The sequence below is a fragment of the Exophiala dermatitidis genome (assembly GCF_000230625.1).
Source record: "Exophiala dermatitidis NIH/UT8656 unplaced genomic scaffold supercont1.3, whole genome shotgun sequence".
In the NCBI taxonomy this organism is placed as follows: Eukaryota; Fungi; Ascomycota; class Eurotiomycetes; order Chaetothyriales; family Herpotrichiellaceae; genus Exophiala; species Exophiala dermatitidis.
The window spans coordinates 2,440,062-2,460,687 of record NW_008751648.1 but is presented as its reverse complement, the minus strand read 5'-3'; the positions used below and the strand labels follow the sequence as shown (position 1 = coordinate 2,460,687).

Below are 20,626 nucleotides of genomic sequence, written 5' to 3'. Positions count from 1 at the left end.
CTGCTCAACGTCGCCTGTTCCACACCTGTTTCTACCTGACAACAGCCTTTGCTTCAGCCCTTTGCGGAGGATCTCCTCCTTCTGTCGTTCTCAACGCGTCTCTCCCAGTCCAAGGGTCTTACAGGATGGTCTACATTCGCCAGCGCAACCTGCCCAAACTCCACGAGTACAAATACTCGGGCGTGGACAAGTCCCTCACGTCGAAATACATACTGAAGCCGTTCTACACCAATGTGGTCATCAAATTTTTCCCCATGTCAATGGCGTAAGTTCTCCGTTCCAGCAAACTCGAGTCCAGCTCTAACTTAAGCCAGGCCGAATCTTGTACGCAACGCGTCCCGTGTCCCTCCTACCCAATACTGACTGGTGCATAGATCACCCTGACCGGGTTTAGTTTCGTTGTGGTCAACTTTCTCACACTGTTGTGGTACAATCCTGCTCTTGATACGGATTGCCCTCCATGGGTGTACCTGTCGTGGGCGATCGGTCTCTTCCTATACCAGACTTTTGACGCAGTGGATGGAACGCAGGCCAGGAGGACACATCAAAGTGGTCCTCTGGGTGAACTCTTCGACCATGGTCAGTCCGCATTCTTCAATGTCCGCGAGAATCGCTAACACAAGGGTTAGGAGTCGATGCCTGCAACACTAGCCTGGAAGTCATTATCTTTGCTGCTGCCACCAACCTCGGCCAATCCTGGAAAACAGTCCTTACACTTTTCGGTACGATACTCACATTCTACATTCAGACATGGGAAGAATACCATACTCATACCTTGACGTTGGGTATCGTCAATGGTCCCGTCGAGGGTGTTTTGATCCTGGTCGGGGTGTACTTGCTCACCTTCCTGAAGGGAGGGGCCAGTTACTGGCAACAACCCATGCTTCCCAGCTTGGACTTGCCAAAAAGTGACTTCCTTCCAGAGTCACTGTACCAGCTAGCTTGGAACGAGTGGTATATGGTTTGGGGCGGGCTGGTTCTAGTCTTCAACACTACCAGCAGTATCCTAAATGTCATAAGGGCTCGGCGTGAAAGAGGCGAGGACCCTTTCAAGCCGCTCCTTGGACTGCTCCCCATTACCGTTACCTGGATCCTTATCCCTGCGTATCTGTGGGAGAACCCAGTGATTCTTCACTACCACCTTGTTCCCTTCATCGTGTTCGCGGGTCTCGTCAACGCCTACTCCGTTGGGCAAATGATTGTGGCACATCTGGTCAAGGACAAATTCCCCTACCAAAACGTTTTGGTGGTCCCATTAGCTTGGGCTGTGCTTGACAGCTTGGGTCCACGCCTGGGTCTGTGGCCGAGTGCTCTTGGCGATGACATCTACCAGGTGGCATTCATGTTCATGGCATTGGGACTTGCCTTTGGGGTTTATGGAAGTTTCGTGCACGACGTGATCACAACCATCTGTGACTACTTGGACATCTGGTGCTTGACAATCAAGCATCCTTATGTTGAAGGCCAATCGGATGGCGAAGTCAAGAAGTCAAAATGATACAAGCTCGTTCACTCTGGCTGCCACTGCCTTGATGGCCTCACTTATGGCTGGCGAGAACCCGTTTCATCTTCACTCGAGGTTTCAAGATATGATATTCCCCGTGACATGAGTTGAGTCACCAGTCAAGGTTGTTTGACGAGCAATCGACGGTATAAAGTGTGGCTGGATATCCCGTGTCTTGAGTTTACTTCTCGACTGACCCGGTCCAATTTACGGAATACCTTTAACCAGAATTTCTCAACGATGTCTTCAGCGAAGTCACATATTTCATCAAGTGCTGTATCCGACAATGGGAAGTCAGACGTTGGTACGTTGTCCGGCCGCTCGAGCGCCTCGAGAAGACTTCGCTTCAAAACGAACTCCCAGAGTGCAGCACTAACATCGTCTCGTCCACCAGAACCGCCGCCACCCCCTGGCACTGTGCAAGAGCAACCCGGTGTTCTGCATTTTGGCAACGTCCAACAATACCATTCCGGAATGGGTCAGCCGCCACCTCCATATAATGCATCATACAAATCTGTGCAACAAGTCACCCCCTGGATCCCTCAGACCAGTCTCGCCCACGGTCAATGGACGTACAACCTCCCACCGAACTGTAGCATGGATGATGGGCGGATGAGGATTTTCGAGGGGCAGATCACTACCAACATTCGCGGTGTGGAGACAACCATGAATTACGAGAAGTTCCTGGCTCTTGACAAAGACAATCGAAACGCACTCCTGACCGCTGGTGCACCACATAGCCAAATTCCTCCACCACCTCCGCCACCAATCCCAATCAAGAGCCCTACGTTGACGTCCCCGGGTTCACAATCATCAACGGCCCAGACTCCGGAACCGCCAAAATGTATGTCCTGCCATTTGCCCGCCCACCTCTATCCAATGCACGGCCTCACGGTATGTGGCCGTTGCGCTGCCATGGACAGCACTCTGGCGATGGATAGCAGATTCGAGAAGAAACCGACCGCTTGAGTGCACTACCTTCTTGGCCAATGACTTTGTTTTCGACCGAGCAACATAGTGGTGGGCGCTGGCATGTGATACCTGATGCCCAACGAGGGATATGCTATACAACACGCGGATTTGCACATTTTCAGACCTAGAGTTGCATCGGTCCATGTCTGATGGAGATAGATTAGTTTAGCAATACAACTAGAAAGCAATGAACACCAGCAACCATCACTTGGCAGTTTTCATCATTTTATTTTGTTTCCCTGCTCATGGTTTCCGTAGCTGAAGCACTTTCAAAGCCACGCAGAGTCTAGGCTGAAAAGCAGAATGGCCGTCCTATGGCATTTTTGTTTTTCTGAACGATCACTCCTCGTGCATAACCCCATGCTAGGTTGACAAACAGCCATGCCGCCTTGATGACAGACTGCCAGCAAACGTCAACATCAAAAAATAGCTCACCAGGCCCTGCAATCCTACGGGCGGATGACATTTCGTCAGGGTATGGCAGCCGGGATAGATCCGACGCCACAAAGTCAATCCGGTTCCGACCTTCCACTGTCACGCATTGCATCCACTACCGGTATTCTTCGTGTCTCCGTGCGGTGGTACGCCACCTGCATACCACATCCTCCCATGTCGAGAAAAGAATCGAACAGCGAACGAAGACCGACGGTGAACGGGTAACAAGTTGATAGGAGTATGGTGAGTCTAGTAGCCGAGAGCGGCCAACTTCTCCTTGGTCTTCGCGTCGGCAGAAGTCTTCTGGGCCTCGGCGAGTTGTCGTCGTGCAACCTTCTTCCGCTCGTAGTACGCAGCACCCTTGACCTTTCTCCGCTCCTCCAGTCTGTTCCACCACGAGTCAGCAAATCCGGAACCGCCGATATTGGGTCCCATCCATCCAAGACATACCTTGCAACAACATCCTGGTATTTCCAGCCAACCTCGTGAGCCAATCGGCCCACTGTGCAGTACTTCCGGCCGGGCTTTAATCTGAGGACACGCAGAGCCTGGGGCACAACCATGCGCTGCTTCTTGTCGTATGGCGGGGGAACACCCTCAAAGACCTTCAGTCTCTCCAGGGCAGCGGCGCCGCGGGCGGTCTTGTGTGGGATCATGCCGCGGACGGTCTTGTAGAAGATACGCGCGGGCGCACGGAAATGGAAGGGACCGCCTCGGGTTGGGTTGAATCGGGTGATCTTTCGGAGGTAGGCATGGTACTTGACTGTAGATGGCCGAACGGTTTGTTAGTTTGTGTCTTCTCCTTCCATACAGGATTCTCCTTCGCCTTTCTTCGTGGTGGGAATAAACGTACGCTTAGCACGGAAGAACTCGCCCGAGATGTTGAGCGCCTCGCATCGGACAACGACGATCTTCTGGCCGTTCAGGAGCTGCTTCGCGACCGTGCTGGCAAGACGACCGAGCAAGTGTCCCTTGCCATCAATGACAACCTGAAAGAAACAAGAATTTCATGTCAGCCCGTTCTCGTTCCCCCGAAACACATGCTTCAATTGCACCGCGCAACTGCAGTCTCGAAGCTAAACCGGTCAGGACGTACCACTGGCTCGAAGGTCGACATCTTTTCCCGTAATCTCCTGCAAAGAGTCGATGTGGGAAAAAGGGATCGCAAAGTTGGGCGAGGGCGTTGAAGTTGTTGTGTCGTCGGGGTTATAGAAATCTTAAGACTGACTTGTCTTGTCGGTCCTGATTTCGTGCGGCGCAGTGTGCGAGCGCCGCGCCAAGGCCGATGCAATTAGCGCTCTTGGCAACAGAACTGCTGATCACGTGGTGGAACCGGCACTTTCGACAACCATTCCAGACCCTGACGTGGAATTATTAGTTTGTCTGACCACTACAATTATCAGGGAGCACTGAACGATTAAAGCGCGGGTCGCTTTGTCAGACTGTCGAGTACTACGATCCGACGCAGTTGTAGATGCTTACTAACACGACTTCTATGATGGCACTTCTCCAACATCCAGTCAAAAAGTTTCTGCTGTGTCTACATACAACTACCGTACCATGCGAAGCATTGGTTGTCAACTGCTGTCCCAGGAAGGTTGAAAATCAAACATGAAGCGGTTGTGTCTGTGACTTCGAACATGCTTACGGAAAGCTTTATCGCAGCCACATTGACTGCAAATAAAGCTGCTGCTCACACGAGCGCGGCCTTGAAGGATGTAGGCATCTTTCTCCACGAGTTCCAGCCGCAGAGCACATTTCGACATGGATACAAGAAGAGTTCCAGTCAACCCGGTTGCGTTGCTGTCAGCGACTCCCACATCTTTGCAGCACAAGCTGACAAAGCCGTGGTCAACGTCTACAGCCGAGATCGGGGCATTCAGGAAGCAACTGTCCCCTTTCCAGAACGAGTCCACAGTCTCGCTTTCGCTAGACGAGCAGCAACCTTGATTCTTGGAACAGAGGAAGGGAAATTGATGCTGTGGGAGGTGGCCACAGGAAGACTTACGACCACTACTTCTGCCCACCTGCAACCGGTGTCTTCTCTATGCATCACTCCCAATGACGAATATATCATTTCTGCTTCAGCTGACACAAGTGTTTATGTATGGTCTTTGACACAATTGCTTTCGTTCGCGCAACAGGGGAGAGATTTTGGTACCGAGGAGACGTCCAAGGCACCAGTCCAAACCTTCTCGGGCCATAGAACGGCTATCACTGCGGCCGCTTGTGGTCACGCTGAAAGTACGACGAACTTTGTGTTGACCGCCTCTGAGGATGGGACATGTTACCTATGGCACGTGGAGACTTGTCAGATTCTTCGGACTCTGCTCCTTCCGACGCCACTTACGAGCGTCACACTCGATCCTGCTGACAGAGTGATCTACTTTGGCTGCAAAGACGGGCAGATATTCTCGTGGGACATGTTCCGGCATGCACATGCTGAGAAAAAGGCCATCTCCAAAGTTGACCTGAAGGACATCGCTCCAGTGCAGCTGACGGCCAGAGATGCCTGGGCCGCTCCAACCAAGGATGTCGGTGCTGCAAACTGCCTAACCTTGTCCTATGATGGCACCTCGCTTCTATCAGGGCATTTTAATGGCGCCATTATCCAATGGGATGTTGCGAAACATCGTGTCTTGAACGAAATTGCAAATCTTGGCCAACCGGTCACCAACATCGAAATGCTTAAGCCTACTGGCTTCCCCACCCAAGAGACAGCAGGATACAAAGTCATCAATGTTGTCAAACCAAACCTAGAGCTGACCTCGTCGACCGATAACGGCACTTGCTGTGTTCCGGCAAAGTATAATCTTAATGTGATGGTTTCTACACAAAGGCCAGCGCCGTCGATGGGTGACATCGACCATGCCATTACCAGCCACGGGATTTCATCTGCTCTTCTTGACGGTGCTTTACGTGCGCTTGTCTCTGAGACTGGGATCCCCACAAATCAGCCATCGGCTCCGGCTCGGGCACCGGCACCTGAGAGTGACAGCACCGCATCAAATTTCAAGGTCCAAAGTCTGGAGGAAGAGGTCGCCAAGTTGAAGCAACAGATTGCAGCCATTGGAAAAGTGGAGGAAAAGCGAAAAGAGAAGAGATTGAAGCGGATGATCAAGAGAGACAACATCGATGCCAAAATGAGGGAAGCGTACTTTGAAGCCGTGAAAAAGGGAAAGGATGGCGAAGCAGCCATGAAGAAATGGCAAAAGCAGAAAGAAGCCCTTGATGCCGAGAGTGACGAGGAATATCTGGACGACAAGATGGATCTGACATGAAGGAAAGAGAGCTTCTCGGAGTTCCCTCCATGACTCAGATGCCTGCCTGCCTGCCCAGCTTCGATGGATGAACCGATCGCCCCCACGACGTACCAGTCTAAGGGGTTGTGCTTTCTTGACATCAACGGTGTCCCACCAAGGGTTGTGCCCGCAATCCGAGCCCAAGTCTTTGACAGCACAGTACCATTTGTCCTGTCGAATCCTTCAACTGGGCATTCCTGTTATGCCTAGAAAACAACCAATGCATCGCACCATAGCCCCACTGTTGGCTATACGCGCAATTGCTCACGCCGTGTCCTGTTGGGATGAGCCGGAAAAGGACGAATGATGAACCGTCCCATTGACGACCAGAAGATATGACTCAACCCCGACAACTTGGGTTGATATGGCGCACAAACCCCGGGTTCTGCGCCATGTGCAGGGACGCGCCCCAGCTGTACAATATGATCCCGGGAGTTGGAACATAATCAAATGCTCCTAGATTGCCACAGAACCCCTGACTACCCGAGGTCCATGGGTTCAGAGTCGAAAGAGGCTCCTGAGTCGTCCAGGCTGTGTTGTGTACTGGGTATCTGAAGCTGCTAGAAGTGTCTAAGACTATCAGAGCGGTGGAAGGCTTGTCGATCATCTAGATCGACTGTGAGAATTCCTCCAACGAGGCAAATAATGGACCGGCTCTGGATCCGCCAGCTCTTGATACGCTTCTTGTTTAGGCATCCTCTTGTCATTTCCCAACGTAACTTGGCAAGTCGGCTTGCTGCCAGTAGGATGAAAAATATAGGTCACATACCACCATTCCAGCCCAATACGATATCCCACTGTAATATACAGTTCGGAAACATCCCATAGAGATTGGATTGAATTGAACAAGAAAAAAAATTAAATTAGCTGACTTCCTTTTGGCTTTTGAGTCTCTTCATACAATCGTGACATATAAAGTTAATACACATATGTGACAAATAAAATTTCTCACAGATAAGTCGACATCAAGCCTCCGGACAAGGGTTTCAAGGGCTGTCTCAGAGGCATAGTCTTCTCCTTTCGCAGTTCAATTTGGAGATCTTCCTCCTGCCAGCGCTGTTTTTCCTGGCGCGCTCTTTCCAACTGTTTCGCCTTGCCGATGCCCAATCCGAGCAGACCGGAGCTGTTTGCGATTTCCTGCTCCCTTTGGGCCGCAAGACGGCTCATATGGCGAGCCATGGTTTTCCAATTCTGAAGGCCCGTCTCGAGACACTCGCGACAGCGGTCCTTGCCATCCTCTTCCTTGCGCTCCTCCATGACCCACATGACGGCCTCGGCGGCCTCGACGCTGTCTCTGGTCCAGCTGAGGCCCTTTTCGCGCTCGCCCTCGCTGGTGGCAAACAGGATCTCGCCAATGTACGTCATCAGGCCGACCTCTTCGCATGCCTCCTTTAGGCTGTGGAAGGGCCGTTCATTGCCGCTCGGTGGCGGAGGAGGGTACGGTCGCTCGATGACCAGATCTTTGAGAGCATCCAGGTACGGCCAGATGCCGTGGGGTCCTTCTTGTTCATCTTTCTGTTGAGATCTCTTTCCAAATCCAGATCCCGATCCCGTCAATTCCTTCAGCGGCCCGGAAGGTGGGGGAGGCAAGCTTTTCCTGGCTCGTAACACGCTAAGAAACACCGGGAGGGCTTGTCTGACGTCCCCTGTTTGAGCATAGTGGACGCCGAGAGCTGTACACGCCTTGAGAATGTTCTCGGTCACGGCGGTTTCTTTGTCCTTATTGATGACGCCGGTTCTGGTATCTACCACATCCGACACGCCCCCGGGTACGCCTGATTGGGCGATATCGAGAGCCCATCGATACGCCTCCTCGGCGGTCTGAGTCAGTCCCTTGAAGTCACACCAGTCGGCATACGCCATCGCAGCTTCGAGTCGTTGCCGAGTGTCGAAGCCGTTGGTGGTCAAAACCTTAAGATAGAACGTCTCCGGTGGTGGGAATGCATCTTCCACTTCATCGGCGTGGGGGACATTTTCGTGTCCTTTGTTCTTGTCCCATGGAAGCGGTTTGGGCCGCGGGTTATCCGGGCCTGGAATACTCTCGCGAGGATACACTCGTCCTCGAACCTGGCCTTTCCTCTTGCACATACCGTCCAAATGCTCGGCGGCGCGGCCGGCGCCCATTAGAGCCTCATGATACCCTCGTCGCCACTGTTCACTCTTGGCGCTGATGTCGAACCCCACGATTCCCAGGCTGTCCGCGTACGAGCCGCTTGCTTCGCTTAGAAGCAGGTTCTGCCCGTCGTACTTTTCGCTCTCGAGCCGTTTGATCACTTCCGTGTACAAGTAGCCGGCCTTTTCCCAATCCGTCAGCACACGCTGAACCTTGGCGCCCTCGCCGAACTCGGTGTGTTTCGCATCCCGTAATATCCAGCGACTCCAAAACGTCCATTCTCGCGGTGTCGGGTAGTCCCGCTCCAGTTTCGTGTGTTGTACCCCCAACATCAGTATTACTGCTAGCAGAACCGACGGCCACAGGTAAGCGTGGAATCGTAGTTGGCGCCATAGTTGCTCTTTCCACCGTTGCTTTCGTTCGGTCGAGATGAATCGTCCCAGTTGCGTTTGTGCATTGTGCGCTCGCGAGATGGGATGTAAGAAGGGCAGTTGAGGTCGCGGGATCGGGCGGGCGACGAGTAGTAGCGACGCTTTATGAGTGAAGGACCTCGAGGGCGGGGATTTGGAATAGAAGAAATCAATGGCAGGATTCCGACAGAGGCTTCGCAGCGTGCGACGCGTGAAGAGCGCAGAAGCCGGTCTCGACATTGCGAAAGACCGTTCTCGCTCGGCGTCACGCCCGAGCGGACGACAGACAGAGACTTGTGTCGATGGTGTACTAGAGACTACTGGAAAAGCTGGCGCACGACTACAGGACCTTCAAGTTGTATGGTGGTTTCCTGCGCTGATGATCATGCCAGTGGAGGTGTGGATACGACGGAGCATCTAGAGCCAGTATGCAGATGCTTACGGTGAAGCACCTCTACCATGGAAAGCTGCCCTCGCCCGGGTGGGTCATGGACACCAGGACATGAGGTTGCATGATTTCTCCTACCTCCGCTCAACTGTACCTAAGTATCAAGGGTCTACCCGAGGGTAACGAAGGGCTGTAATTGGGCGCACTCTCGTAATGAGCAATTCAGAGATAAAAGTCCGGCCGGTCAAAACAAGCGGGCAAATGCAGGATTGAACGGTTACGATTCTATATTGTTATATGTGTCGCGAGCCATTTCCGGTGAAGACCATGTACACATTGCTGGTGGAACCAAGATGATACTCCCACTCTGCGCCTCATGCCGACCCAGTGCATATCCTGTATGTGGGCGGACAAACGATGGCCAACGGCGTCTTCTCTCCGAACTTTGGTTGTCCCAACTTTGAAGTGGCCCAGTCTGCCTCGTTATCCGCATGCCATAATAGACTGGGTGGCCTTATGCTGCATAGAGTTGCCAGCGCAGCAGGGGCCGATGTGGCCAAGGTGGGCAGCTTACGCCCCTGGCTTTTGGGGTCTTGAGGTGGAGATGGAAGTCATAACAAGGGTGGCGTTGTATGACACGGTCGTTGGTCATATCCCCTTATATAGTGCTGTTCCCTTGGACAGACTTCGGATCGTCGTAAAGTAAATGTTGTGCGTCAAGGCGAGGTATAGGCAGGTACTCAGCCCAATGCTATAGCACTCAAGCCGAGCACGAATAGCGCTGTTCGAAAAGACAGACGTGGTAACAACATAGTCGCAGCGTTCTGTGCCGACGGGCTAACCGTGGAATCTTCCACGACTTTAAGACAAGAAAGATGTGCTTCCGGCTGAGATTCAAGTTTAAAGCCTGCTCCAGGGCTCTTGTAGAAAATGGTCATGACTGGTGTCATGCTGAAGAAAAAGGGCACATTGTCACTTGACACTTCCTCGGATGCCACATTTTGTGTTTCAATCAAAGCAACCTGATAGCCAGCTCCCCCAGTCGACGGATGGCAGGCCGTCTGCTTGATGGGTGTGAGCGGCGCATTGGGGCCAGTGATCTCTGGGGGGAGGTCAGTCAAAGCAAGCTTATTCTTGACCAATACTACCAACCTTTCGCAACGACGTTGCCCCAAGTCACCGTGGCTGTGGACTGGCACGATGCCGGTGGTTGTGTTTGGAGAGCGGACTGCAAACCCGCACAGACGGATGAACTATCTCCATTGCGTGCATTATACAGCTCTTGGGTTTTCTGTTGTGCTTGCGCCTGTAGATCGCTAACACAGCCGTCTCCGAGTGTCTGACCACAGGTGACAGAGCCGTATTCACTTGTGCCGTTGAGAACGATGCTTCTGGCGATGCCTTCGAAGAAGAGTGTACATCCAGCGAAGTCGGAAGTATTGGCAAGATCTAACGACGGCGGGTATCCAAGATAGAAGTTTTTGATAAAGTGGACCTGCGCCGAGCTGCTCGAGTTACCCTGGGTTGATGCTCCGACCGTCCATGTTAGAGGAGCATTCGGGGAGACGGTTGAGTTGACAGACGTCGTGCCGATGTACGAGCTGGTGATGTTGCCCAGCGTGCAGCCGCTGTCGGTTTGACATCCAAGGACATCACATCCCACTAGTTGTGAAGAAACAGTATCTGCTAACGTGAACGCTAGACACAAGAGCAGCAGCAAGTCACGGCAATAATGACCTTGGCCTGACAGCAGCGACATTGTGCCCAGCAATCGGGACCCGTAGACCAGACAAGACCATTTTCTCGACCTTGCCGGCACGAACAGACAATCGAAGACTTTATGTGCAATGTGGTCCAGAAGCACCACCACCTACCTACCTGGCTAGCAAAAGTATCTGACAATACTTCGAGGTTGACAGCAGACACGGGTCGTTATAATTAGCAATGCAGCTGCTGACCAGTCAGCGCTCCCCTGGCGCGAAGTATTTTTATATTGCTGGGATGGTCTCGCTTATCATTTGTAGGCGACGTGGGAGGGTGGAGAGCACGAAATGGCTTTGGAGGCCTGCCGGGCGCTTAACGACAACTTTGAACGTCGGCGAGTCTGGAACTTGAAGCGAGGGATGTCAGCGCCGCGGAGTATTCAGCGGGCAAGTGCAATATGTACTGCGAACCACAAATACTGGGAAATGCCGCGTCATTATGTCATCATCTGGAGCTCCATCACGTGCAGCTCCATCCGAGTCTCGGCTTTTGTTTCCTCTCCTTTTTTGTCCCTCAACTTGAAAGGCCTCGTCGCTCTTTATTGCTCAAACCCCTTCGTTACTCCTATCCACAACAGACCACTTGTTGGGTCCAGATCTCCCTTCAGCCGTGTACTTCCCGTCGGGCAACCATAGCCAAGACGATTGACACGACTATCGACAACCACCACCGCCCATCAGACACCGTAGGGCTGTGCCTCGACAGTGTTCCATAGCCTTCCTGCAAACTGATCGCATGTTGTTTCTGCAAGCTCCCTCACTACTGAACTACGAGTCTTTCCTAGCGCCTCGATAGCATTGGCAGTTGGGCTCTCGCTTAGGCCTCTCTCTCGCTTGCAGACTCCTACCTACATCCATTCAAGCAGTCGGCTATCACTCCTTCGCTGAGACGAAAGTAAGGAAATTACTAGAATGAAAATCGAAGACGCAGATGGCCAGATAAGGCTCGTCGCAGTCGAGATGTGTTGGCAGGTGCGCTAAAATTGTTGTATTTGCTCTCGCTCTATCCACTTGACAGTGTATAGAGTAGTCCTATATATACTATAGAAATCGGAGAGAACACTATATCTCGTACGATCTATAGATCATTCTAGAGAGTGGCAAACCTCGTCGTCGACGTCGTTATCGAGCTTTATTTAGAGTCGATAGCGAGATTTAGGAAGTATAGCTAACGTAAGTATTCCTTAGTAGTAGGGTATCGGAGCCGACTATATATAGTATACCCCCTTTAGGCTATACCTATCGCTTTACCGTCGAGTATAGCCTATACGTCGACTAGGCGGAGATATATATAGACGAATCGCTTATAATTCTATATTATTAGTACTTTTATAAAGCCGTCTACCCTTATATTAGCGGTTATAACCTATTCTATCCGTATTTTACTAGCTTATACCTCCTATCTTAACTAATACTTATATATATTAACGTATTTTAGCTTTATAAATAGTTAAAAGTTATCCTTAGTTAGTAGACGAATAGTCTATATATTATTAGCTTTAATAGTAAGCGATTAGTCGAGTTTTAGATATATCGAGTTAAAGAAGCGACTCTACTAGAGTACTTCCTTAGCTATACGAGATAGAGCGAGTAGTTCTACCTCTATACTTAAAGTTATTACTATATTCTATCGAGAGGCTTTCTAGTTAATAGAGCCTCCGAATAGTATAAAGAGATAGCTATCGGAACTCTTCTAGCTAGTATTATTAGCAAATACTACGTCTAAATATACCTTAAAGGTATTAACGCTCTCGTATTTAATATTATTTTAAGGAGTTATTTTAGGAGGAGTAGAGTATTTAAGAGTAAGAGTACGCGTACGCCTTAGGTAGTCTAGTACTCTATTAACGATAGCTATATATTCTAGTAATAAATTATATAAGTATTATAAGAGTATAGAGTAAGCCCTTACGATATCCGGTCTCGTCGTTATAGCTACGAAATTAATAGACCCTATACGCTATTAATATACGTATATCTTTTATAGAGTAGCCTAGCTATTATACGGCACGAGACTTTTAGTTAAAAGAGGTATTAATAGTATCTTCCTACCGTATATATTAATATTAAACTTAGCTAATAATTTATCGATATATAAATCCTACACGAGCTATAACTTATATAGCCTTCGGTCTCGTACGATTCGTATACCGAGAAACTAGTTAACTTCTAGTATAATACGTAGAGTAAATCGCTCTTATAGACTCTATAGAATTATATTAACTCTCTTCTTAGACTTACGCTTATAGTATAGAATAATATCGTCTACGTAGAATAGGACGATAAGAAACTTATTATTAAGTATATAATTAACTCCTAGTACTTAAGAAAGACCTAGTGCCTTAAGAGTATTACTAAGAGTATTATACTATAATAAAGAGCTTTACTTAAGACTATAAAGCGCCTTAAGTAGACGAAGTATTATACCTAGTACTTTAAAACCTTCTAGGAAACGTATATAGATTTCCTCGTTAATTTTACTATTAAGGAATACGTTAATAGTATTAAGTTATATAAGATCTAGGTCGTAAGCGGCCGTAATAGCCATAATAGTACGAAAGGTACTAAAAGTAAGAGTAGCTATATAGATATCTTTAAAGGTAAGTTATAAGTCTTCTCGTATATATATACGCGCCTTAAATTTACTTAAGTAGCCGTTATTATCGAATTTATACTTAAATACCTAGATAAGAGAAAGAATATTACGTCTATTTATATCTTTAGTAGAGACTAGTACGAAGGTTTACTTATATTTAAGTTTCTCGTATTTAACTCTCGCGACTTTCTCGAATTTCTTTCGAAATAGATAATTAGCGAGCTATTTCTATAATTTTAGCTTAAAAGGAAGAGTATCTCTATATACTCGTTAGTAATCTTTTTCGATAGTAAAGACGACGGCGAAGGCTAAGTAGTATATCGATAAACCTTCGTTAATACTATTATCTTTAAGCGTAGCGACGTATATCTATTTTCTCGGTTTCGGACATCGTCTTATCGTAATAATATTTCTTTTATTAAAATCTACTAAGATATTAGTATATCGAGGGACTTAGACTATCTTATCTTAGTCTAGAGATACCTAGCGAGATAAGCCTTCTATAGTAGTCTCCTTAAGTATATATATTTATAGTTCTTTTTTCTAAATTTCTTCTCTTCTTTCTTATTCTCTTATTAAGAGGAGACCGGCCTCCGCTAGAGACTAGTTCTCTACGATAAATAAAGAAGAAGAATTTAACGATATCGATAGAGATTCGGCGTCGCTAGAGATATTCTCTCGTTTAGGCTCGCGTCTCTTCGAGAAGTCCTCTTAAGTAGAGGCGTCCTAGCGCGCGGCTCGAGCGATAGAGTCCTCTCGACTAGTAGCGCGGCGAGAGCCCTCGATACTTTCGGTTATAGACCGCGAGCTTCGTAAGCCTACGATTACTTCTATAGTAGCTATCGGCCCTATAGATATCGCTAGTTAAGAAGAAGAAGAAGAAGATTTAGATATAGCGTTAGAAGTAAGATATATATCTATAGAATTACGTATAGTTAGCGTATTACGTAATTTAGCTTTCTCGGCCTCTAATTAGCTAGAAATTAACGTCGTCTAAGACTCCTAAGCTTCTAATTAGTCGGAAGTAGTTTCTAAATAATTCGATACTAAGCCGTTTTTAGAATTAATTAGAATTATATCTATTTTAGATATCGACTTATATACTTCGATATCTAGCTAAATTAACTTAATCGATAGTAACTTATTATCTTTATATAAAAGTAGTAAAAACGTCTTATTATCGTTAAAGATAACGTCTCGTACTCGTATAATCTAGCCTTTATCGGATCGCTAGATTCGAAAGATATTTATTAAATCGTACTCGATAAGATATCTAATCTACGCGCGTTATTAAAGTTTATCTTTCTATAAAATATTATACTATAATACGTAGACTTTATAGCCATATACGTATATATATAAGATATCGGGTCGTCGCCCGTATAGTATTTCGAATAGCGTTTTCTAGCTAAGCGTATAAGATAGTAATCGATTTAGAATATATTCTACGATTTTTACTATCTTAGACTATAGATTCTTTAGTAAGTTTACGTATAAATATATTATTTAAGCTATATTAATTAGTAATCGGTCTACTCGCTCCGTATAGCTATTTTAAGCGAGAGTATACGATATACTTCGTTTAGTTATTAGACCTCTATCTCGTACGTCGTTATTATAGATCTTCGATAGCGATCTTTCTCCGTCTATTCTAATAAACTTAACGTTATAGCTATATCTCGTATAAATTATATTTATAAAGTCTTAAACTATTTAGAATAATTAATACTTTCGTAGATATATATAGACAAAATATATCCTTATATAGTAATCTCTAAAATAGCTAATCTATTCGTCTCCATTATAGATAATATTAAGTAGTATTAAGTCGTACGAGACTCTATTAAATAGTCTCGTCGCTAATTCTTCTTATAATAAGTCTCGAAAGATAATCTAGGTTACTTTTAATAATCGATAAGGCTCGTATTAAATAGAAGTAATCTTCTTAATCTTCGGAAGTCCGATTACTACGTCTAGTAGGTGCCGAAGCGTATTATATTCTATATACTCTATAACGGCGTATAGTCTATCTAGAGAGTCCTCATAGGGAGGCTTACCCCCTTAAGCTACGGTAGCGGTAGTAACGGGAGTCTATCTTATCGGCGCTAACGCTACGCCGAGAGCCGCCCGTATATAGAGTATTACGAGAGGAGCTAGCGGCCTTATAATAAAAGCTTCTCTAACTAATCTCGACGCCGCGACGTTAGAAGTAGCCTTTAGGGTTATTAAAGGAGAAGAAGAAGAAATAGATATAGAGTCGAATATATATAGTTATCGAGACGCTAAGATAGGGTAGTCGAATAGTACTTAATAACCGTCTTTTCTTCGTACGTAGTATAGATACTCGTTATTTAGTATTAAGGCTTTATCTAGTATATTCTAGTTAATATTCTTATTATATAAGCGAGAGAGCGATACTAGATTCGTTATAAACCCTAGAATAAGAGCGATATCGAGTAGTATAAGTCTCTTAACTCCGTTTTTAGTAGATATACGTAGTTTAACGCTTCTAAATACTTTAATAGAATATCGATTTATCCCTATAATAAGAATATCGGTTTCGGTTACTTCTCTAGTCCTCGTAAAGTTCTCTAGCTTATTATATATATATATATATCGGATCCGGAGTCGAGTATCTAGTAATTCTTTAACTTATAATCGGTTACGGTAGTATATAAATACGCGGTAAATACTCCGAGTATTAGTTCTCCTTACTATTATTAATTATCCTTACTCTTTCTCTTATTCTTATTAATAAGTCGTTTAATACGCTTACGTAAGGCCTTATCGTTATTTAACTTAGTCTATACTTTATAATTAACTTTAGGGTTTAGAGCCTAATTATCCGGTCGTTTTAAAGAGTTTAGATAATAGTACTCGTTATAGAAGTATTTATATCCGTAGATATACTTAGATTTCTTCTATTACTTCTTATCTTCTTTTAATATACTAAACGCTAAGTATAATACTACTTTCGCTATTAATTTCTTTAAATTACGATATATATCTCTAACTATATTAACGAGGTCGTATAATAATATATATTCTATTTCTCTTCGATTATAGAACCTAGTAAGTTCTAGACTAGCTATACTCGGATATAGAGATTATATAGCGATAAGGAAGTCGATTTATACTACGTCTTCTATAGCTTTTATTATATATAGAGCCTTATACTACTTATATAGGGACTCCTATTAATAGAACTATATCTCTAAATCTTTACTTCGTAGTACTTATTTTAAAGTATACTACTTACTCGCGAGGCTTTACCTCTTTATCGCGTCTAAGGGTTCTAGACGGTCTCTTAGTATCTTTAGCCGACGATAAAGCGTAGACTTATCTTCGTAATATAGGCGGTTAGATAGAAATATCGTTCTATTAAATCGATTATTAAGGCGTTAGATTAGAGTAGTCTATTATTAATATAGCTCTAATTAACGTTAGTAGTCTCTATCTTTCCTATCTAGCGCCTATTTCTCCTTCTATATAAGTATATTCGATTCGATATAGAGAGGTAGTTTAGGCGGCCCTAGTAATAGAATCGGTTCGAGTTAGGAGAGGTCGATATACTACTATAATCCGTTAGTCTATACTTTACTTTTAAAGACTCTATACTAGTTATTCTAGTTATCGGGAGTACTTAGTATAGAAGTAGTCCTAACGGAGATAGTAGAAGAGCGAGTCGACTTCTCGTAGTATACTACTATTATTTCGATTACGGTAGAGGATAATTCTATTAATACTATTAATTAGTTCTCGTATTAGAGTATAAGTATTACGAATAAATATATTCGGTTATTAGTTATTCGTAGGGTAGTTAGTTATAAACCGGGCTTATAACTATTAGTAGGTACGCTAAAATTATTATATTTACTCTCGCTCTATCTACTTAATAGTATATAGAGTAGTTCTATATATACTATAGAAATCGGAGAGAATACCGTATCTCGTACGGTCTATAAATTATTCTAGAGAGTGGTAAACCTCGTCGTCGACGTCGTTATCGAGCTTTATTTAGGGTCGATAGCGAGGTTTAGGAAGTGCAGCTGACGTAAGTGTTCCTTGGCAGTGGGGCATCGGAGCCGACTGTGTACAACAAGATGACAACAAACAGGCCAATCGCGGCGTCGTCCGGGTAAACAATTGCGAAAAGAGGGCTTGTCCGGCAAGCCCTCCGACGGCTCCAGCCAGCTACCGTACTGTATCAACAGTGATCCGCTTGTCCTCGAACACGGCCATGACTGCAAAGTGACGTCGCGGACCGCCGTAGAAAACAGTGGACCTGAGTCAATAAATTCACGCGGCGAGAGGTCGGAGAAAGGTCGGTGTGTCCGGCCTAGACCAACAATGGCCAATGGCAGCTCGAGCAGGGGCCGCCAGCCTTGCAGAAGCGAGTGACAAGGGAACCATTTCCAATATATTAATATAGGGAGCAGCACTGTTCTCTGCATGTCTTCTTCCCCAGTTTCCAGTCTCAAGAGTTTCGATCAGAAACTACATACATTATACAGACCTCATATTTACATACCTTGAACACCTACACTCGCTGAGTGTGTCGTATTGCCATCGACATCACTCTGCACAATCACCTCAGACCACTCTCTCCATCACATATATCCAATCATAACACCGCAATGCCGGAGTCTTCATCATCAGACTCCTTGCGGAGTACAAGTCCTCAGCGGCCTGTTCAACATTCAGAATTCAATCAGCTACGGCTTCACAGGACGGAAACCCGTCAAACTCTTCAAGAATTGGGACTGTCGCCAACTCCGCCTCCGCCCGATGTCAATTACCCCGAATTGGGTCGTGCCGAGAATCCGGTGTTTCCCGAAGAATATACACTCGAAACTGAGACCGGTCTTGTGCCAGTCCAGACGTTACAAGAGATCCGAAGTAGAGTGTCGACAGTACCGTCACGGAGAGGACGACGACTGAGCTTCGTTTCCGAGCCTGACTTGGAAAAACGACGAACCGAAGAAGCAGAAGCCGAATTCGTCACCTTCAAGATCGGCGACCCAGAGAATCCACACAACTGGGGTCGCGCTTTCCGATGGTACATCACCATGATTGCATCCTTACTCGTGGTGTGCGTCGCTTACGGCTCAGCCATAGTCACGGGAGGCCTGGGACTGATCGAGGACAAATACCACGTGTCTCTCGAAGTCGCGACTCTGACCTGCTCCATCATGGTATGCGGGTTCGCCGTCGGTCCTCTCCTGTGGTCCCCACTGTCGGAGATCATCGGTCGACGACCGGTGTACATCATCTCTCTGGGGTTATACACCATATTCAACATCCCCTGCGCTCTATCTCCCAATATTGGCGGGCTTCTCGTCTCTCGGTTCCTGTGCGGCGTTTTCTCCAGCTCCGGCCTTTCGCTGGCCGGCGGCACGATCGCTGATATCTGGAACATCGAGGAGCGTGGCATGGCCATCGCATTCTTCGCAGCAGCCCCCTACTGCGGGCCCGTCATCGGCCCAATTGTGTGCGGCTGGATCAACGTCGGCAGCGGCAGGCTTGATCTGTTCTTCTGGACGAACATGGCATTCTCTGGCGTGATCATGATCCTCGTTGGCTTGATTCCAGAGACGTACGCACCAGTGATCTTGAAACGACGTGCGGCCAAATTGCGGAAAGAGACAGGCGACCCGAACATCATCACCGAACAAGAAAAGGTCAAGTTGACGTTCAAGGAGGTCGTTCGGACCAGCTTGATCCGGCCTATCACCATGATTCTTACCGAGCCTGTCTTGGACCTGATGTGCATGTACATTGTGCTCATCTACGCCATGCTGTACGCCTTCTTCTTCGCCTACCCAGTCATCTTTGGTGAATTGTACCACTACAACGACGGGCAAATCGGTCTGATGTTCATCCCCATCCTGATTGGCGCCGGATTCGCCCTTGTGGCAACACCCACTCTGGAGAAACAGTTCCGTCGGATCTGTCTCGCCCGCAATCCTACCCCTGAGGACCGGTTGATCGGTGCCATGTGGGGCGCTCCATTTATCCCGATCGCATTGTTCATTCTGGGCGCCACGTCGTACCACCACATCATCTGGGTTGGCCCTGCCTCAGCAGGTATCGCTTTTGGCTTCGGCATGGTTCTCTGCTACTACTCGGTCAACAACTACATCATCGACTCGTACCAAAAGTACGCCGCGTCTGCGCTGGCTGCCAAAGTGTTCCTGCGGTCCGGCGGTGGTGCCGCTTTCCCATTGTTCACCACCCAGATGTATCACACCCTGGGTCTACAATGGGCGTCATGGTTGTTGGCTTTCCTCGGCCTGGGCATGGTTTTGATCCCGTTCAGTTTCTACGTCTTTGGTGCTCGCGTCCGAGCCAAGCTCAACAAGGACTGAACATCTTAAGAAATTGAGTGGATAGACCAAGCTGAGAGATTATGTGCTCTGGAGCTTGATAATACCAATCGAAGCAGCCGTGCCACTGGAACAAAGCAGGGAGGCTGTGTCATCTCCACGCGTCGTTCAAGCACTTTTGGTACCATGAAAGGGAATTAAACAACGATTCCCCATACTCCCTACTAACGCCACGTGGGACACGAGCCAGTGTGACACTGTCACGAAACCATCAAACGAAGCCAAAACTTCGAGATACTCTGGCGCCTCTCATGAGGATGCGAAAGGTCGTCATCAAAGAAGGGCCCACACCCTGAATCGACCGATCCGTGGATCTGTCTTGTGAATATTTCTGAAAAGAAGAGTCTTTGAGGACCTTCCAGCTCGGCGCTTTATGGCGTTTTGCTTCCATGGACGATATCTTTTGTGGAATTCTAAAGCTGCTTGGATTGCGCATGGCATAGCATAGCATAGCATAGCCTACAATGACTGACGTTTGTGAGCTTGAGGAAGTGGCATAATGAATTGCAGGAAAAGCCCCCTCGCTCGTCGGGTTTTGGTCGTATATATTTTACACCAATATAAATTAATAATTCTAGCCAGACTTGCACTACCTTACTATTATCTACCTGCGATACCTCCTCAGCACGCAGGTACTAACTGTATACATACAGAAAAATTATGTCATATATCATCAAATATTGTGTCTACCATCTACCACTGTACCTAACCAGGCAGGACGAGCAACAAGGAACATGCAGTCATCGTATCAAGAAAA

At 47.0% G+C, this 20,626-nt stretch overlaps 7 protein-coding genes across 7 annotated transcripts; 4 read left to right on the top strand and 3 right to left on the bottom strand.

The window, feature by feature from the left end:
* Positions 1–125: 125 nt before the first annotated feature.
* On the top strand, positions 126–1,498 carry HMPREF1120_03882 (ethanolaminephosphotransferase; the record flags this gene model as incomplete). The annotated part of the gene is made up of 4 exons (XM_009157971.1): positions 126–265; positions 315–324; positions 375–579; positions 630–1,498. The coding sequence occupies 4 exons, from the start codon at positions 126–128 to the stop codon at positions 1,496–1,498; spliced, it is 1,224 nt and encodes a 407-aa protein (XP_009156219.1).
* Positions 1,499–1,744: 246 nt separating this feature from the next.
* Positions 1,745–2,473, top strand: HMPREF1120_03881 (uncharacterized protein; the record flags this gene model as incomplete). Its single annotated transcript, XM_009157970.1, has 2 exons — positions 1,745–1,808; positions 1,899–2,473. The coding sequence occupies 2 exons, from the start codon at positions 1,745–1,747 to the stop codon at positions 2,471–2,473; spliced, it is 639 nt and encodes a 212-aa protein (XP_009156218.1).
* HMPREF1120_03880 (60S ribosomal protein L16) lies at positions 2,428–4,163 on the bottom strand. The gene is made up of 4 exons (XM_009157969.1): positions 4,008–4,163; positions 3,765–3,900; positions 3,362–3,674; positions 2,428–3,296 (listed from the first exon to the last, which is right to left on the bottom strand). Exons 1-4 carry the CDS (start codon positions 4,026–4,028, stop codon positions 3,161–3,163), a joined length of 606 nt encoding a protein of 201 aa, XP_009156217.1. The 5' UTR covers positions 4,029–4,163; the 3' UTR covers positions 2,428–3,160.
* A 224-nt stretch (positions 4,164–4,387) lies between these two features.
* On the top strand, positions 4,388–7,084 carry HMPREF1120_03879 (uncharacterized protein). Its single transcript, XM_009157968.1, has one exon. The coding sequence runs from the start codon at positions 4,552–4,554 to the stop codon at positions 6,190–6,192; it is 1,641 nt and encodes a 546-aa protein (XP_009156216.1). The 5' UTR covers positions 4,388–4,551; the 3' UTR covers positions 6,193–7,084.
* On the bottom strand, positions 6,488–9,110 carry HMPREF1120_03878 (uncharacterized protein). The gene has a single exon (XM_009157967.1). The coding sequence runs from the start codon at positions 8,974–8,976 to the stop codon at positions 7,162–7,164; it is 1,815 nt and encodes a 604-aa protein (XP_009156215.1). The 5' UTR covers positions 8,977–9,110; the 3' UTR covers positions 6,488–7,161.
* Positions 9,111–9,247: 137 nt separating this feature from the next.
* HMPREF1120_03877 (uncharacterized protein) lies at positions 9,248–11,256 on the bottom strand. The gene is made up of 2 exons (XM_009157966.1): positions 10,277–11,256; positions 9,248–10,226 (listed from the first exon to the last, which is right to left on the bottom strand). The coding sequence occupies exons 1-2, from the start codon at positions 10,881–10,883 to the stop codon at positions 9,865–9,867; spliced, it is 969 nt and encodes a 322-aa protein (XP_009156214.1). The 5' UTR covers positions 10,884–11,256; the 3' UTR covers positions 9,248–9,864.
* A 6,376-nt stretch (positions 11,257–17,632) lies between these two features.
* HMPREF1120_03876 (MFS transporter, DHA1 family, multidrug resistance protein) lies at positions 17,633–20,452 on the top strand. Its single transcript, XM_009157965.1, has one exon. The coding sequence runs from the start codon at positions 18,121–18,123 to the stop codon at positions 19,849–19,851; it is 1,731 nt and encodes a 576-aa protein (XP_009156213.1). The 5' UTR covers positions 17,633–18,120; the 3' UTR covers positions 19,852–20,452.
* Positions 20,453–20,626: the final 174 nt, after the last annotated feature.

Bases quoted from the DNA above. Each gene is read 5' to 3' on its own strand.
- HMPREF1120_03880 (XM_009157969.1), bottom strand. From the start codon at position 4,028: ATGTCGACCTTCGAGCCAGTG. The intron at 3,901-4,007 runs GTACGTCCTGAC...TGTTTCTTTCAG, and splicing joins TGTCGACCTTCGAGCCAGTG to GTTGTCATTGATGGCAAGGG. The intron at 3,675-3,764 runs GTACGTTTATTC...GGCCATCTACAG, and splicing joins CGAGTTCTTCCGTGCTAAGC to TCAAGTACCATGCCTACCTC.
- HMPREF1120_03879 (XM_009157968.1), top strand. From the start codon at position 4,552: ATGCTTACGGAAAGCTTTATCGCAGCCACATTGACTGCAAATAAAGCT.
- HMPREF1120_03878 (XM_009157967.1), bottom strand. From the start codon at position 8,976: ATGTCGAGACCGGCTTCTGCGCTCTTCACGCGTCGCACGCTGCGAAGC.
- HMPREF1120_03877 (XM_009157966.1), bottom strand. From the start codon at position 10,883: ATGTCGCTGCTGTCAGGCCAAGGTCATTATTGCCGTGACTTGCTGCTG. The intron at 10,227-10,276 runs GTTGGTAGTATT...ACCTCCCCCCAG, and splicing joins GGGCAACGTCGTTGCGAAAG to AGATCACTGGCCCCAATGCG.
- HMPREF1120_03876 (XM_009157965.1), top strand. From the start codon at position 18,121: ATGCCGGAGTCTTCATCATCAGACTCCTTGCGGAGTACAAGTCCTCAG.